The sequence below is a fragment of the Canis lupus genome, chromosome 34, assembly GCF_011100685.1.
Source record: "Canis lupus familiaris isolate Mischka breed German Shepherd chromosome 34, alternate assembly UU_Cfam_GSD_1.0, whole genome shotgun sequence".
Taxonomy (NCBI): Eukaryota; Metazoa; Chordata; class Mammalia; order Carnivora; family Canidae; genus Canis; species Canis lupus.
Window position 1 is genome coordinate 30,511,922 of NC_049255.1, and position 18,951 is coordinate 30,530,872.

The window sequence follows — 18,951 nt, forward strand, 5'->3', positions numbered from 1 at the left end:
TTAATATAAAAAATTAGTTTTAATATTATTGTACACTGTGGGATAACTTTAGATAGATATTATGAAAATCATATTTTACACAATATAAGAAATCATCAAAAAGGGAAAACTATAAGTACAGTGAAACTTAAATCCAGGTGCTAATTTCCCTTTGACAACTGGAATTGATGGTGATCTTCATGACCAGATGATTTGAAATGGTTCATCTAGAGTAACATTATTCACTGTCAGATCAATATTTAATATCTAAAAAGAAAATAAAATGGTAATTATTTTTTTATTCAGAACTGTGTTGTTTTTTGTTTTTCTAAGTAAGACTATTTCCATAAATAAATTTTCTGTAAGCAGCATAATAGTCTTTGTTTCTCTTTTTTTTTTTTTTTTTTTGGTGAATTTTTATTCCAGAGAGTTCACAACTATTACAGCAATAATCTCACCCAACCCACTCATTTTGCAGTTAAAAATAAATCCCAGAGAGGTGGAATAGTTGTTAAGAGACTATGAAAACTAAAACTTTTAAAAAAAATTAAAATAAAATAAAATAAAACTATTAACCAATTATCTTGATTTATATTACTTTATTTTTTCTCAATATTCCTAAACATAGAATTATTTATAATTGCAGTACATAAATCTCTATGCTTCTTGCCTTCAAATATTAGAGCACATCTACATGCAAAAATTAGACTGTAAATATGTTTTCTTTTGTATCAATCCTAAAATGCTTTAGGATGATTAATTTATTGCCAATAATTTCAACTTTGTTGTGTTACTTTCTTTCATTGGACAGAATCTGGACTAAATATGGAGGTGACTAATTAAGCAGCTGCAGTCAACCATTTGTAATATTTTTATAATATGATTACATTAGACCTTATTGCTTTTTCTCCAATACACTCACATGACTTTCTGTGCTTTAGCTCAGAAAATTTAGTTTCAATTATCATATATTGAAGAGAAGAGGAAGAGAATTCAACATTCCTTTACTGCTTATTGAATACCAGGTACTCTGAGTCTTTATAAAATATATTCCTCACTAAAACACAACATTCTAGAATTTATTTCCCATATTGTACAGTAGAGGAGTTTAAAAGATAAAAGTTAAGCATTTTTTAAAATATATATTAGCCAGATTTGAAACATTCATCTTACACCAAAACCTAAGCTAGTTCCTTTATATCAAAAGTGAAAAGCAACAAGTACATCAGATAGCTTTTAATACCTGTACAAAAGACAACAAAACATAATTGTTGCTAGGAAAATGTTTTTAAAATTGTATTGATAGAGGAGCACCCGGATGGCTCAGTTGGTTAAACATCTGGCTTCAGTTCAGGTCTTGATCTCAGGGTCCTGGGTTTGAGCCCTGTGTCTGGCTCCCTGCTCAGTAAGGAGTCTTATGATCCCTCTCTTTCTGCCCCTACCCCTGTTCATGCACTCTCTCTCTTTCTCTTTCTCTCAAATAAGTAAATAAAATCTTTTAAAAAATACACTAGATAAAATTGCATTGATAGAGCAATTAAATCATGCTTTACATATAATTCCCACACTGACGGAGAAAGGCAACCAAGATAGAGAAAAAAAAATGACCATTCTTTACTTTTAGCATATATCTATAAAGTTTGGAAACATTAGACACTCATAAATATTTGTTTTATTGAATGAATTTAGAAGGAACTGTTCAATTGTTAGTAATTAAAATTAGTATCTTCTTTTGGAATCACCGAGGTAATAAAATACCGTAAAAATTTCTTCTTAAAACTTAAAATTCTTTTTGAATGAGTTTGGAAGCAGTGGAATGAACTTTTTGTAAATGATGTGTTTTTATACCAAGTATCTGGTCAAAATGAACTTGAAATAATACTTGATATGTTAAAATATCTTATTTGACATTGTTCATCTGACTGTATTTAGTTTATTTTTATAGCAAAAAATTAGGAGCTTTATTTTTTATCAATGTAGTACTAAATAAAGAGCAAGAAAATTATATGGCAAATTATCCCTTTTAATCTGGTTGAACATTGGCCAGGTCAAAAACATGGATTCTAATTGTGACCAATAACTATTGACTATTCCTAGAAAATTAATTTTCCTTTTGAAGGACTCAATTTCTTGGTGTGCTGTAGGTGACCTCTAGACTAAATCAGTGATTCCCTTACCCTGCAATTTTACAAACCAGTGAAATTTTAAAAAGAAGAAAAATGGGGATGAGGCACTGAGCTATCAACTTTTTATTTTACAAAGGAAGAACATTAAGTATACAAAACTCTAACTTCCCAATCTTGATATAATATAAAGAAATAAAAGCATTTTGATGCTAAAATGGGAATTAAGACATGGTTCTATATTAAAGGGGAAATAATACTTGCCTAGGACAGGTACTAAGTTTCGAATGGATGGAGTGACGTTTCAGGTGCTGTTCACTTCTCACATTCATAAAATCTATGAGAACCTAATACTATGGTCCAAGACACAATTATTATTTTTTTCAGTTGAAGTCAGTCAAACGACTGGCTGTTTTGTAAGCTAGCTTTATCTGAAGTGACTGGTTGATTAACAACTAGCTATTTTTATTCAGCCATAAACACTAACAGGTGCATACACACACACACAATTTAGCAGTAGAGACATAGCCTTGTATCATTTATAACACTTAGCTGTTGTCTAGAACATATGTTTTTTGAACTCTACCTTTTTGAGACATGGATTCCAGGATTTAGAACTGGAAGGAACTGAAGAAATTGTTTACTTGTGTATTTTTATTGAGTTTGAAAGAAAAAGGAAGCTTAAAATTTTTGTTCAAAGTAAAAAACTAATTACTGGTTGCAGTGGGATTTTGACAAAAAAATCCTGAATATTTATTTAACATATATCAGATCCTTACACACCTGTATGTCAAATTATTCATGAGTGCCAATAGACAATCTATTAATTTTGCAAGGATTTCCAAATATATTTTATCCGAGATGTATTAAATATTTAAATGTAGACATTTTATATTTGAAAAAAATTAAATTTTGAGGCACTTTACCATATAGGGATAACAATGACTTAGAAGCTTAATGTCAGTTTAATCTTGCTTTGATTATGTCGGGAAAATTGTAACACAGATCCCACTAGGTTGATTCGTATGACAGGTTACTAAGGATGATAATATGGAGATCAATTTGGAAGTTTAAGAAAAATGAATAAACAACGGAAGTCATAGGTAACTCGTAATTATGTTTCATTAGGGTTAAGAAATAGAAGACATCCATATAGATGTTTTGAAAAACTCCATTAAAATTGTTGGTGTGTCACTTACCTCCTTGTCTGCTTCTTGAATAAATTTAACTGCTTCTGTATTTCCATTATATATGAGATTAACCCCAGTAACAGGAGTCTTTCCTTTCCCCCATATGATGATGAACCCAAGCCTCATTTCATCTTTGTTTATGTAACCATTTTGCAATATAGTGCTTGTCAAGGTATTCTATAAAGACAAAGAAAAATAAGTAATTTAAACCATCCACTTTCAAAAGCAATTAAGACTTTTAAAGCACATACCTGTTAACCAAAATGTATATAATAATATAGTAAATTATTTATTCATATATTTAAAATGAGTTCTGTTATGCAATAAATATAAAATACAAAAATATAAGTATGGAATAAAACTTCAAATATTATTTAACACAATTGCATACAAATGATCGGACATGAATACATACATTGTTTAAATTAAATTGTGCCGAGAAATAGAAGCCTCTTTCATAGGAATCTGTAGAAGGAAAAAAAAGTATTTATATTTACAAAGAAGAAACATAGTAAAAATATTTTGCTTCTCTTTCCTAGTTAAAAGGATATCAAATATTATCATTGCATATCTAATTTTTCTCTAAGTTTATTTAACTTAACCATGGATGAGGGAGATCTGTTGAATATTGTCTTTGATTTTCTTTGACAGAAAAAAATATGTCAGGAAATAACATTTTATAAAATGTGAATGTACTTAAAGGAGGAAATCATTTCGTGCCTATCAACTAGATTGACAAGCTTGCTGTAAGAGAAAACTTCTTCGGAGATTCCAACCTGCAGAATCAGACATGATAAGCATTTGTTGCATATTGTTGTGGCTGTTTGCTCAAGGGATTATCTGAAATCTTTGTACTTAATTACAACATATATACTGAGTTTGTGAGATATAACAAAAAAAAAATACAATTGGCCAGAAGAATTTTGTATGTTTACATGGAAAGACTATAAATAAATATTTGAATTAAGTTGTTACTTTCCAGTGATTAAAAAATAAAATCTGCCATGAAACTTTGATAGGGTAATACTCATACCAAGTTCTTTTATCTGTATCTTAATTTGATAGGGAGAGCTGGAGAAAATTTCTAAGAGAAGCATTGTCTCCTTTGCTGTTCAATTGAATTAATTTATTACATAGGTAAATTCAAAGATTCCAAGACAAAGATGCAAATTATGCATAATTCAACCTTACAACCCTGGGAAACTGTAGGCAAATACAAAGTGCAGCCTGCTGGGCCCAGGTGAGAAAGGCTACAAACTTTGCAGAACTCCAGCTAATGTGTTAAAGAAGGTCAAGACTCTAAAAATATAAGATTTTAACTAATAGTGGTTGATTCTTCACCTTAAATCACAAAATACTAGGAAAAGTTTTTTTGTTGTTGTTTTTAAGAGTCTTGCTTTTTACCATAGACTCTTGTATCAACCTTCTGGTATGCTTTATTTACTAATAAATAGATTCCTATTTCTTAGGGTTCCAAAATATTAACTAGGGTTTACCTAAAAATATGAAAGACGTATGTCTTGACTAGTAATGAAAAATCTCTCTTCTGTGAATAATTTAAATCCCAGTAAACTGCCTCATGTGACCATCAGCTCCACATAGATGTTAGTTTTTACAACTAACATTTGTGTAAAGAGAATGTTCAGAACTCCCATCTAAGTAGAGTAGCACTGTTAATGGCAGTCAATAAGCCTAAATCCACACTGGTGTATATTTAACAGCATAATAATCATCTAAAGGTGATACCTAGGCTTCTCCCCAAATTAATGGAAATAAAATTCTCCTTAGAATCTGCATCTTAAACTGCCCCAAGTGATTCTGATGACAATGGTCAGCAAAGCACACACTGCTGGAAGCCTAGCAGTTAGTTCTGTGTGGTCTTAAGAAAAAGTCATAGAGTAAACATAGATCTAAGTTTAAATCCTTAAACTTCACATGTAAAAAAATATCGAATTTAAAAAAATAGGCATGAGGTACTGAGACCAAACTTGAATTTTGTTTCTAAACTATCTCACATTTTAATATATATATACCCTTTAGGCATTGCCCTGCACACATGGAACCTGGTTTTTCAGCATTGCAGACCTCATGCATACTGAATGTCTATCGTGTGAATGGCATGACAACAGATAATCAATATACATTCTCGGTCCATACACATTTCTTAGTTTTTCAGACATTTACCATAAGGATTAACTATATTTAGGCTTAGAGGAAAGTCTATAATGTTTAGACACTACATTTTTAAGTTGATTTAGCTAATTATTAAGCTACTTTGGCTTTGGATAATATTATTAGCCTTTCACTTAGCTTACAAGGTACAATAGTAGATAACATAAAAGTAATGCTAGATAATATGTATGCCATCAATTACATTTATCTACTAAATGGGACACTCACCTATACTCTCTCCGTCATCCCAAAACAGAGACCCCTGTGCCCTCTGGTTAACATCTGCAGCAACAATGAGCTTCATGTAATTTTGTCGGCTAAAAAAAAAAAGATATAATTTCACCTATGTTTATAGAATAGCACATGTTTAGCTATGATGTGGCATCCATATAAATATCCAAAGGAAAACTAAGAATACCAACTAAGGAGAATACAAACTGTTTTAGACAAAGAAAATTAAAGGACTTTCCTTAATGAGTTACTGGGAATGATATAAACCATAAAATCCTTCATATTTAATAGAAAATATCATGCATTGTCTTTTGATCTCAAGAGATCATCTATTGTAACAAATCAAAAGGGCCTCATTTATAATAATTAAAGTTGTTTATTGATATATTTATTTTTCTCTCTGCTAATCCTGCCACTGACCATTAACCATGAAACTACATTAATAGCATTATTTATCTATTATAATTTAAGCCCTCTTCACATTTTCATACATAAATCACTGTTATCATTGGAAATTATTCATAAGAATGTGATGAGTAGCCTGCAAGTTGTAATTTCTATCCTTGAAGTGGGTAATACCTCCCAACCTTGCGCCTACATGAACTAAATATCTGCTTCCTCACTCACAGTGGTTTGGTTTGACAGCTTCATATTGCTAAGAAGGATTTCTCAGGCATTTTATGCATAGCTGCTATTGCCTTTTCCAATCACAAATGTTGAAAATTGTATTGCCATCGACTTCCCTAAAATATCCAGATTATCTAGAGTTCAAATCTCTATAGCAACTTGATTTTTCCTTGTAAAAATTTTAACATGTCTTAGTATGAATACATATAGATATATGTTCATATATACTTATATATATATTTCAGTTTATAGTAACTGGGGTAAAAGATAAGAATATCTTATTAGCAACATTAAATATCTGATTTTTCCATAATTTTCCAACATATTTAAAGCTTAAGATTAAACAATGTTTCACAGTTTACATTCTATCCTATCTATATACTTAACCCTGGGGCCTATTTACTTTACCCCCTACACACTCACACACACTCACACACACTCTCTCTCTCTCTTACACACATACACACACACACACACACACAGTGGCCTCTCTACTGTTCTCTTACAACAAAAGGTTTCTTCAAGGCCCAACTTTTTAATGGTCTTCTCCACGAAGCTCTCACTTCTCAAGGAATAATTGTTTTTCTCCTCTTTAATTGATATCAGGGTAGAATATTAAAATAAATGGATTTGAATCTTTCTGGGAGATAGAAAAAGTCCATTCATGCCACATGGGGCTGTCAGCATGTAGATCACCAAATAAGAGGATACAGCATAAGATGAGAAAAGGAACAGAGACTGAGTCCTCTAGAATCTGAATGTCTAAGCCAGGAATTTAGACAATGAAAATAGACACTCTGAGTGGTAAAAAGATTCACTCTTACATCAGTCACAAAAGGCATAATGGACCCATGATCTCTGGTAGGTTGAATATATTGCTGAATGAGAGGGAGAGGATACCAGGTAGAGCTCTTAGGGCAAAGAAGAGAAGGTCTTAGCCAGATGATCAGTTATGAATGGTAATGGGTAGGAAATATGAATTATCTTTCATCTTTATATGGGACAAGGCTGCTAATAAACAGGTCTGGTTCTTCTCTGGACATCAGTAGACCTGAAGTTTGAAGAAGCAGTGATGTTTTCAATGGGCATCTACATTTTCATAGACTAAAGTGATTTGGAGACTATTTCACAGGAGTGACGCAGGGAAGTAGAAAGGGGGAATAGAAAAGGTGGAAGGAAAGAAAAGTTGTCTGAGTAATATTTGCTTAAAATTTATAGAAAGGTTCATTTAAAAAATCATGTCTCTATGAAGTAAATAATATTTCTTTCTACAAGTCAGAGGCATCAAAATGATGAGTACTTAGGTAAGGCAGCCACTCAGAATACAAGAAGGCATTCATTTATCAATCCCTTTGCAAATTTATAGAGAGACATGAAGTTTTAGTTATTATTTTCATCTGGGAAGTCTTCTTACTATTAGAAGGAATACCATGTTGGAAGACAATTTTTCATGAATCTCAAATATCTGCATATCTTGCATATGAGGGAGGGGTAAAGAGAGAGAGAGAGAGAGAGAATCCTAATCCAACTCCCCATTGAGCACACAGCCCTATGTGGGGCTCAATCCCACGACCCTAAGATCATGACCTGAGCCAAAATCAAGAGTTGGATCCCCCACCAACTGAGTAACCCAGGTGTCCCTGAATTATATTTTAAGGGATGTTTTTAAAGTAGACAGTATTGGAAGATAGGACAGGTTTGGTTTAAATTAATTTTTAAAGAAATTTACTGGCCATTATAAAGGACTGAGCACCTAAGCCTGGAATTCCTTAGGTGTGACACAAACCTCCTCCATGCGCAGCATCTGCCTAGGCATAGTCCACTCCATGTTATCTCCATGGGACTTTGGGGACAAGAAAAACTTAAGCAAACATGAATTTCACATCTCTTGCTATGCCATGAGTAAGAAAGACCTTTGTCTTTTAGCCAACATCCATGACACTGTGGCAGACTAACTTGAGAGTAGGGTAAAATCTTAAACCCTTCCCAGTTATTGACAATTCTAGCATCACATACCTCAAAATTTAATCTGAGCTCTTGTAAACACTTCACTTACCTGTGAAATGTGTTTTGAGCAGGCTCTTGACATGGTAGGATATGACCACCACGGACATGTAGGTTTATTGTATTTAAAGGAGCATTAAATAAAACAAATCCTTTGACACCAATATCTTGACCCTGGAAACAAGAAGGTTGCAAGGAAGAACACAAGCAGCAAGAAATAGAATCATCAGCAATATTGGTACTTGAGGTGACACATTTATAAAATCAAATGATATATTTAATTTAAAAATTAATAAAAATTCAAACATATTCAGGAAATCATATTATTTAAAGTGTATAATTAGTTCTTAGTTATTAAGAGCTTTGGAAGTAATTCACCATTATTTATTTTTGTGATGCTCTCATGCAGAAAATACGAGTTTTCAAAAGTCACAAAAGTTATTCCTGATTTGTCAAACACATTATTCTCAGAAGGACTATATCACCTTTAATAGTAATTATGCAGATTTGATACAGGACAAGGACTTTTTGTGTACAATGTGCATTCTCTATATTTATTCAATAAAATAAATCAATGACTCCGTAACAAACTATGGTGGAATAAATTCTCTTTCACTATAAATTTGATTCAGCTGTAATCAACAAGAGATATCTTTTTAAGTGTAAAGTAAACCAAATATGTCCCTAATGAAAAGGCTGGGATTAAATTGTTAACTCATTTCCTCTTAGTCAATTTCCCAGAATTCCTTAACGACTTACCGTATGATAATCAAACCACCGGGCATCAGGGACGTAGCCTTGTACAGTGTTAGCATGCTGGAATTTAAAGATATAGTCATTAAAAACATATGGGCCAAAGCAAAAAATATTTTGTGAACAAAAATAAATGATAGGACTTACAGGCTCCAATACAGGGGTGACCATAAATGCAGGACCCCACAAGAACTGCTTGAATATATCCCAGGTTATCCTGTCGTTAAAGAACCTTGACAAAATATTTACAAATAATTAAATCAATAAACTTCTTTTTTTTTTCTGGAATACCATGAAATAAGTATTCAAATCACATTTTGCAGTAGATTGAAGTGAAAACTAAACTATAACAAATCAAAACCAATTCTATCTCTTGGAGTTTAAATTGTAATAAGTAGTACAATATTTTATGAGTAAATGTAGACCACAACTAAACTTCCTGACAAAATACAGAGAATTTGTATAAGGCTAACTAAATGAGAAATCTTTGAAGAGAATTCACAGAGGTACAAATATTGTTACCTAGTAGATGATCAACAAACTAGGAAGCAAAAATTATCAATACACTGGAACAGAATTGTGAGACAAGTGTGCTATAAGAATCTTGATTTGGTAATTTAAAAAGATTTTGCTTATCTCACTTAAATTAGAACTCACTGAATAGTGCATTTAATATAGTTCTGAATTTCAGATACAACTGGTTAGAAACACAAAAACCTGTTTTTCATAGTTTGAGAAAGTCACTATTAAATGTCCGCATTTTCTTCTCCAAATGAAATGGAATTGCAAATTTTTGTTTGTTCTTTTGTTTTTGTTTTAACTATAAACTGAGATTAATGCCAAATTGGACTGCTAAATTTACTCCTTCGTGGACTTCTCATGGGATAAAAAGGCCCAGATGTTTTCCACAGGACAGGAGTTTGCATAGTTAATAATAACGTTTCTGGCTGGGGACTCAATCCAAGCTGATATTCTTACTCTTCTGAGAAGCTAATAGGGAGAAAGTTTGGAAATAAGAGAGGTGAGATACTAATAAAAATTTACCAGAAATAAAGAGTAGATTATGATAGATAAATAAATAAAGCTACTAGAGGATAATGTGAATCTAGGAAAACCTAGATTTTTAAAAACCCTATCATCAGAACAGAAGGCATATTGATCAACTTATTATTTTTGTCATTTTGCCTTACATACTATTATTTTATTTAGTAAATATGTGCTGTGTATTTTTACTGATTTATCAATTGTGCAATCTAACAAATCACCTCATTCAATTACTCTGGTAATATAGGGTACACAAGAAGTATGATTATTTTAAAGGTTTTGGTATTTTTTGTTTGAATGTGTGTTTGTTTTTTGTGACATCAACAGTAAAAACTGTCTTGTATTTGCCTTAGAAATAGAACAGGCTAAATTTTTTGCAACTATGCACCATAAAATAGAATTTCAAGATTTGCTCATATATCAGTTTGAGCTTTAAGGAATGAATCCAGAACAATTGTCTAAGGAAAGTGTTAGAATTGTTCTAGGGTGCTCTATAACATACATCCAAGAAGAGGAGAGATGGCTACCTTCAGTTAGGCAAATATATATAGTGGATTTACTTAACTGCTATAAACTTCAATTAATCAAATCATTCTATAGAAATAATACTACTTGCCTCCATTTTTAAAATACTCCTTATAATAAGGTATGCAAATCTAAAATAATGCTAGGTATATAGTAATTATTTCTAAGAATTATTACTTTTTAATAACTGATTAATGATTAATGGACCTCAAGATCACTTTTAATATCATCCTGGTTATTAATATTTTATATAAATGTTTATTAACCCAAAATGTATACTAAAATAACAGGGAATGGGACGCCTGGGTGGCTCAGCAGCTCGACGCCTGCCTTCAGCCCAGGGCATGATCCTGGAGTCCCGGGATCGAGTCCTGCATCGGGCTCCCTGCATGAAGCCTGTTTCTCCCTCTGCCTGTGTCTCTGCCTCTCTCTGTGTGTCTCTCTCTCGGGAGAGAGAGAGAGAGATCATGAATAAACGATATAAATAATAATGAAATATAAATAAATAAATAAATAATAATGACATAAATAAATGAATAAATTCATGATATATATCATGAATAAATAAAAAATCATTAAAAGTAAATAAAAAATAAAATAACTGAAAAAGTTTCCAATTTCAAATATTCTATGATATTACTAAGTAAACTAAGTGAAAACTATCTCTTTTCGGTAGGAAAAAATAATTTGCACTTACTCATGCAAAAGGGGTCGAATAACAGTGCCACCATTAACATGAATTTCATGCATCTGTGTATAGAAATAGGGCAATAAAGTATATCTAATATTTAGAATATTCCTTGACATTTCAGAAAAAGTTGAATTCCAGGAAGCAGGATCTTGTCTCTGAAACAAAACAGAAGAAAATAATCATAAGCTCTTGTTCTTGTTTAAATCATAATTTTCAGACACGTTTGGAGAATAAAAAGTAGAAAAGAATATTCATACACTGCCAATTTGCTATATACTTTCTTCACAAAAATCTTATGCAATAATACTACTATCTCATATGATGAAGAGAAAAAGAACTGATACTTTAATAAGAAAAATGAAAATTACACCCACAGCTTGATTTAGTTTAGGTGAACATATGTAAAGTGCAGTTCACATTTGAATAGGTCGCAAATATATTGTCAATCATGGTGCTAATCACTAAGGGGTGAAAAGACTGGTAAGTAAATGAAATGCTGTAAAAACGTGGATTTAAATAAACAGAGACAGGCAGAGCCCATCATGGTGACACCCACATTGTGAGTTCTCATGAGAAATGGATAAATTGTGATATGAAAAAATTAAAAGTATAGGAGAAAGAGAACACCTAAATTAATGCTGGATAAGAAAGAAGAACATGCCCTAGTCTGCCCTGGAATATACACTCCAGGTAAAAAGATGAAAATTGACTCTGGAAAGATTAAAACCTATTTAAAAAATGTTGAGTGGTGCCTGGGTGGCCTAGTGAGTTAAGCATCCAACTCTTTTTTTTTTCTTTTTAAGATTTTATTTATTTATTTGACAGAGGCCTATGTGGGGCTCAATCTCAGGACCCTGAGATCACGACCTGCGCCAAAGGCAGACACTTAACTGACTGAGCCATCCAGGTGCCTGAAGCACCCAACTCTTGATTTTGGCTCAGGTCATGACCTCAGGGTCAAGAGATAGAGCCCCCGTGAGGCTCGGCACTGAGACTGGAGCCTGCTTAAGAGTCTCTCTCCCAGGGAACCTTGGGTGGCTCAGTGGTTTAGCACCTGCCTTTGGCCGAGGACATGATCCTGGAGTCCCCGTCGGGCTCTCGGCATGGAGCCTGCTTCTCCCTCTGCCTGTGTCTCTGCCTCTCTCTCTCTCTCTCTCTCTCTCTCTCATGAATAAATAAATAAAAAATCTTAAAAAAAAATAGTCTCTCTCCTTCTCTCTCTGTCCCTCTCCCCACTTGTACAGCTCTCTCTCTCTCTCTCTTTCAAAAAATGTTGTTGCAGTTACTGGTTAAAAAATAATAGGGAAGGTATTGCCTTCTATCTATCTTTAAATAGATTTTCATTTTTATTTTCATTTTCTATAATAAATCCTTATCCCAATCTAACTAAAATTTCCCAGGAGGGACATAAGGATTTGATAGCACCTAATGAGCTCCACCACTCAGTTACTACGCTAGAATCCATCCTTCAAAGACTAGCTCTATCTACAGCTACTCCATGAAGTATTTTTTGATAATTCATCTTTCCTCTGCATTTCTTCACTAAAAGTCAGTAGCACAAATCTTAGTGCTTAGTTATATGTTGCTTCAAATTATTCATACTTTTCCATAATTTTTAATATTGTCACCCCTTACTCCAATATTTCTTTCAATTTAGTAATATAGAGAATTGTGCTACCACACAAGAATTAGATCTCATAATTCCCTTTTCCTTTTTCTCAATTTCTCAACTCATTGTCTTAACATTTGCCTTTTAAATCTGCTCATTTTCATGTACTGATACTAGCATTTCAAATGACTTTTCACTTCTAATATTTAGTTTAAGGCCGATTTTTGTGTTCTTCTGTCTTAGTTTAGAAGAAGTTTCAGAAGCAGATTTTTTTTCCCCTGGCTATTTCAAAATTATACAGAACAGAGCAGTAAGCATGCCAGCTAACTTGGTTATATATATATATATATATATATATATATATATATATATATATACACTTTGGGATATATATATATATATATCCCAAAGTATAAGGTAAAGTGACTCAAATCAGAAAATTCTCAAAGCAATGGGCTCAGATATCCTTAGTAAATGTAAAGAGGCTCATTCAAAGTATGCACTGGAAATGAGCCAGATTTGGTGAATTCTTTTTAAAAATTTCTAAGGTTAGTAAGGAGAAACAAATAAGAGTGTAGTAACTACATACCCTAGTATTTGCAATGTTGTGATTTCTTGAGTATGGATAAAATGCTCCAAGTTGCATCCAGCGGGCACAGAGCTCATATTCTGAATTGTTGAAGAAACCACAGATATCTGCTCCAGTCTAAAATATATTATAATGTTTAATTTTAATGGTTTGTTTCTTAATGTTTATAAGTTAAGATGAAAGGAATAGAGCTACTTACATATGAGATTCCAAAGAGACTAAATTCCATCATACCTAAAAAAATCAAGAAAAAACCTTAGAAAGCTACTATTTCATATATTTTAATATTTGATTTTTTGTATTTATTGAGGTGTCCTATTTCTAATAACCTAATCCAATGAAACATTTTCAGATTGTTAATAGAACTTTCTATTATTTCCTCTTAGAATATTCATGGGTTTTTTTTTTGTCATCGTGTTAATGACATTTATAAAAATAAGACACTATGCTTCTTTGTCACTTTCAAGATGATATGCTTAGAGCACAAAATAGTGATAAATACATTACAGTACGAGAAAAAAAAGTGGTAACATTTTCCTTGGTTTCATTTTTTAAAATGAAAAGCCATATATGTAATTATTTAACCATAGGTCTCATCATTAGGGAAAAAATAATTATCTTTATTTAAAAAAAATCATCTGAGATCACTTCAATAAAGTAGGATTCATGTAATACCCCAGCTCTTTTATTTTTTTATTTATTTTTATTTATTTTTAAAGATTTTATTTATTCATGAGAGACACAGAGAGAGAGAGAGGCAGAGACACAGGCAGAGGAAGAAGCAGGCTCCATGCAGGGAGCCCGATGTGGGACTCAATCCCCAGACTCCAGGATCCCACCCTGGGCTGAAGGCAGTGGCCAAACTGCTGAGCCACCCGGGGATCCCCACCCCAGGTCTTTTAAGGTAATATTTCTAAACATTGATTATTTTTTATCCTGATATAAACAGTAAAGAATTTTTAATACTAGATCTGAAACATAAAAGTATCCATTTCCCCTTCAGAATAATAATGTCTTATTTACTATTTACCCAACGATTGTCAAAAGACTCTTTAAAAATTTGGCTTTAAATGCTTTGTTCATTAGCATCTATGAGCATCATTATTCTCTAGAATCTCTACCCATTTATATTCTTAACTCTAGATGCTATCTTTCCCAGTTCCTGCCCTTTCCCAGGGAACTGAGACCAAAAAGGATGAAATTATTTTCTCAGAATAAACTATATCATTAGTTTCTATAAAGCATCCCAGAACCTGTTTTCTGGCCTACTGCCTTTTCATCAAGCTATTTGTCATAGAACATGATCCAAAAGCATGTTTTTGAGGAGGACTTGTAACGTATATGTACTAGTACCAGCAAAAGTGAATACCTAACAGAAAACTCAAAAAAGTAATGATAAAGATGGTGACTCACATACCAATGATTGATTTGTCCAGATTGTCCCATTTTGCATAATTGTCTCCAAGCCAATGTCCTCCCCATCGTCCACCAGAAGGATAGGTGGAGCGAGAAATAACAATTCCTCTTTTGCCAGTTGTCTTCTGTAATGCACTAATATAGATGGAGAGTATTTATATTAAGGTATTCTCAGACATTTCTGCTTATGAGCATCTCATTTAAAAAAGTGGGTTTTTTTATGGTGTCTTTGTTTTCTCTTACTACTACTAGCTCTTTATAAATGAGTCTTCTCTCATTATCCTATAAAATTCTCACACACATAAAGGACATTTTTCTTCCCTTCCACCATTTACCAGACTGACATGCCTAAGTGGCCTTTGCTTATTTGTTCAACAAATATAAGTTAAGTCAACTACTGAAGTTATCAAATCAACTAATCATATCTTGGGAGTTTTTTTTAATGAATTCATTTTATTCTACTTAAATGTGTTCTCTTGAATAATGGTCTAAGCTCTAACTATTGATTGCTCCAGTCTTTCTCAATTCTAATATACTTGTCAACACTTAATCTCCATACTACTCTACAGAGAATCTTTGCTATAATATTCTGTTTTAGAAGGCAGGTTAAAGAGAGTGAGGTTTTTGGGGGTGCTAAAAATAAACCTAGTTGTTCTATTTCAAGCACAGAATCTATCCAAAGCCAGATCTCAAGACAATTTTACAATAAACCTCTTATTTTTTTTCTTTTCTCCCCTCCTCAGTCTTTGAAGACTTACTCTTCATTTTAAAACATATTCTAGTGCTAATAATTATATAATAATGCATTATTTTATATCACCTGCATTCTTTCTGTGATATTTTAAGAGCATCTAAAGTAGAAAAATATTCCACTATTAATTGGAACTAAAGTGTTTATTTTTATATTATTTAAAATAAATTGCATATGAATAAGGACTACAGAACTGTCTCAGGAAAAAGAAATACTTCAAATATCTAATTAGGCAGACTTAGCAATCATTTTCTTATTACAACATGGATGACAGTGTTTGTACTGATTTCTTTATACATAAAGTTTCTTCTGTGAAACCTTGAGATTCTTGAAGTTAAAGATAATGTCTTATTCTTTTTTGTATTTTTTATACCTAATATAGTGTTTGGTAAATACTAATAGCTCAATAAATTTTTGAATTAATGAATATCTCAAATCAAAATTACAGAAAACTGAAAGTGTTTTCTTTTTTAAAGGCACCTTTTAAAAGATTCTTATTTTTCTTTACTTGACTGAGAGAGAAAGGGAGCACAAGCAGGAGGAGTGGCAAGCAGAGGGAAAGGGAGAAGCAGGCTTTCTGCTGAGCAAAGATGCCAACCAGAACCCTGGGATCATGATCCAGGCAGAAGGCAGAGTCTTAACCAACTGAGCCACCGAGGCACTTCCTGAAAGTATTTTCAATGGACATCAGATGATAAATCGAACCATTTGTTAACAATAAAGACCATATTGTTTTTGCTAACTTAAAATTTCCTACTTGCATGTATGTCAATCCTTAAAAAGATCATATATTAGAAAACCATTTTCATTACTTCATTTTCTACAATAAAGGATCTAGTCTATTTAGGAACGTTAATATATTTAACATACATCACATATATTAGCTGACATTTAACAAGAAATGAATGATTATTTATATAGAGAATAAAAAACACTGATGATCAATCTAAACATATATGTGAAAACGTACATTCTAAGTAGTTAATTTGCGAACAAAATTAATTTTATTTAACTAATACAAAAGCTATTTATAAGGATGGAGTTTTCCCAAATTCTTAATGTGTTCACACTCAAGAAATACATTTGAAGTTATCACAGGATTATTTTTCTCAATATTTATTTAAGCAAACTCTTTGAAAGCTAAATATATCTCTTTAAATTACTTTTTTAGTAAGCAATCATTCAATATTATACATTTAACATTCATTAGAAATAGTAACTGGCCCATTTCATATCTCAGACTCACCATTAGATCAGAAAATGTAATTTCAGTTTCAGGTTTAGAGTTGGATAATAAGTTTTTGTAAGTTTAACTATTTCCATTGTTAGTGCACAATAAAAACAAATTTAAATTTCCATTAGTGAGAGGATAATGTGAAGGGGTGAACCATGGAAATAGTTCTATGGAATCAGATCTCAATTTTGATACCAGCTAGATCAACATTCAACTCAGACATATTAATCAGGAAGTAAAGTCCAAGAGACAAGGTTGAGTATCTGTTCAGATGACTAACAAAGTCACAGCTGTAAACAAGAAAATTTCCAAATTAGTGGGAGGGTGAGCTATATTGTGTTTTGACCTACCAATCTTATTTTTTGTTAAAAGAATTACAAGAGGTCACTTCCTACATTACACAATTCTCCCACTCGAAAAGGCATCTTTCGGGATCCCTGGATGGCTCAGTAGTTTAGTGGCTGCCTTCAGCCCAAGGCGTGGTCCTGGAATCTTAGGATCGAGTCCCACATAGGGCTTCCTGCATGGAACCTACTTCTCTCTCAGCCTATGTCTCTGCCTCTCTCTCTCTCTCTGTGTCTCTCATGAATAAATAAATAATATCTTTTAAAAAGGCATCTTTATTTTTCCAGGAGATATATTAAACTTAGAAATGGGATATGGTTTTTCCATTTGCCATCTAACCCAGTCTATAGGAATATCTAAGAAAATAACTTGTATCTACTGATTTTTCAAATTCCATTCTAAATTATGATTACAAAAATCAGGGGCATTTACTTAAAAGTTACATATTTAACAAAAAAGGGAGAATTTCCAAAGGGAGACAAAGATTTTGATTTTTCTATATCCTCTCTAATGAAAAATATATAATAATCTTTTAAAGTCACTCTAGGTATTGTTGAAGTTGAAAATATGGAATATATACTCATATAATTCTTTAATTGTCTGATATTTGAACACAGAATTTGAGGTAGTTTTTAAAGCGTACTTATTCCTACATTTGAACACCAGGCCTTATATCAGTTCAACACTGAATTTAATTTGATTTTTTATATATTTTTTAATTAAAGTTCGATTTGCCAACCTATAGTATAACACCCAGTGCTCATCCCATCAAGTGCCCTCCTCAGTCACTCAGTCACCCCATTCCCCCGCCCGCCGCCCCTTCCACTACCCCTTGTTCATTTCCCAGAGTTAGGAGTCTCTCATGTTTTGTCACCCTCTCTAATTTTTCCCACTCATTTTCTCTACTTTCCCCTATAATCCCTTTCACTGAATTTTAAATAAGGGAAAGAGATGTATTGAAGACAAAGTTTTTGTATGGGATTTAAATATGAAACTTCATTTGCCACTGGTCCAAGGTCCTTCCTTTTAAACTGCTATTTCTCAAGTGATTATCTCCTGTTTTTGAATCCACTCACTGTATTCTTTCCTTGTTTTGCTTGTTTGTGACATGTTTAGTGAAGAGGACAGTAGCAAGAACTAGTTGATGTTAAATCTGCACCAGTTTTGAAAGGCACAAACTGCGTCAAAAAAAAAAAAAAAAAGAACAATAAAATGCTACAGTCTGGATACCTTGAAGAAAAAAATTATGTTTTAACCCTTTCACTTTTCCCCAATGATTAATAAAGTCTTTACTATCCATCCTTTGCTTAAATGTAAATGTAATGTCCTTTTACATTTGCCAAGGTCTTTAAAAACACAGACTACGTTTAATCTCTACTATTTCTGAAGGAGAGTTCAACATTTTTTTTAATATAACTGAAAAAAAAATAAATATCAAGAAATTAGGTAAAACATAAAAGTCGAGACACCTGGGTAGTTCAGTGGTTGAGTATCTGCCTTCAGCTCAGGGTGTGATCCCAGAGTCCTGGGATCCAGTCCCTTATCAGTGACTGTGGAGACCCTGCTTCTCCTTCTGCCTCTCTCTGTGTCTCTCATCAATAAATAAATAAGATCTTTATAATAAATAAAAAATAAAAAAACATGAAAAGACTATCACTATATGTAAAT

The 18,951-nt window shown here is 32.4% G+C and overlaps 1 protein-coding gene across 2 annotated transcripts in view; it reads right to left on the reverse strand.

Moving 5' to 3' along the window:
- SI (sucrase-isomaltase) overlaps window positions 1–18,951 on the reverse strand; it is an 87,962-nt gene continuing 69,011 nt past the window's right edge. For both annotated transcript variants that reach the window (XM_038583278.1, XM_038583279.1), the window contains exons 38-48: window positions 14,955–15,088; window positions 13,737–13,771; window positions 13,538–13,654; window positions 11,346–11,494; window positions 9,227–9,311; window positions 9,086–9,142; window positions 8,379–8,500; window positions 5,693–5,781; window positions 3,708–3,757; window positions 3,302–3,469; window positions 1–246 (exon numbers count right to left, since the gene is read on the reverse strand). In XM_038583278.1, the coding sequence (XP_038439206.1) occupies window positions 178–246; window positions 3,302–3,469; window positions 3,708–3,757; window positions 5,693–5,781; window positions 8,379–8,500; window positions 9,086–9,142; window positions 9,227–9,311; window positions 11,346–11,494; window positions 13,538–13,654; window positions 13,737–13,771; window positions 14,955–15,088 (1,075 nt within the window). In that variant the 3' untranslated portion in view covers window positions 1–177. The remainder of the gene's footprint in view (window positions 247–3,301; window positions 3,470–3,707; window positions 3,758–5,692; window positions 5,782–8,378; window positions 8,501–9,085; window positions 9,143–9,226; window positions 9,312–11,345; window positions 11,495–13,537; window positions 13,655–13,736; window positions 13,772–14,954; window positions 15,089–18,951) is intronic.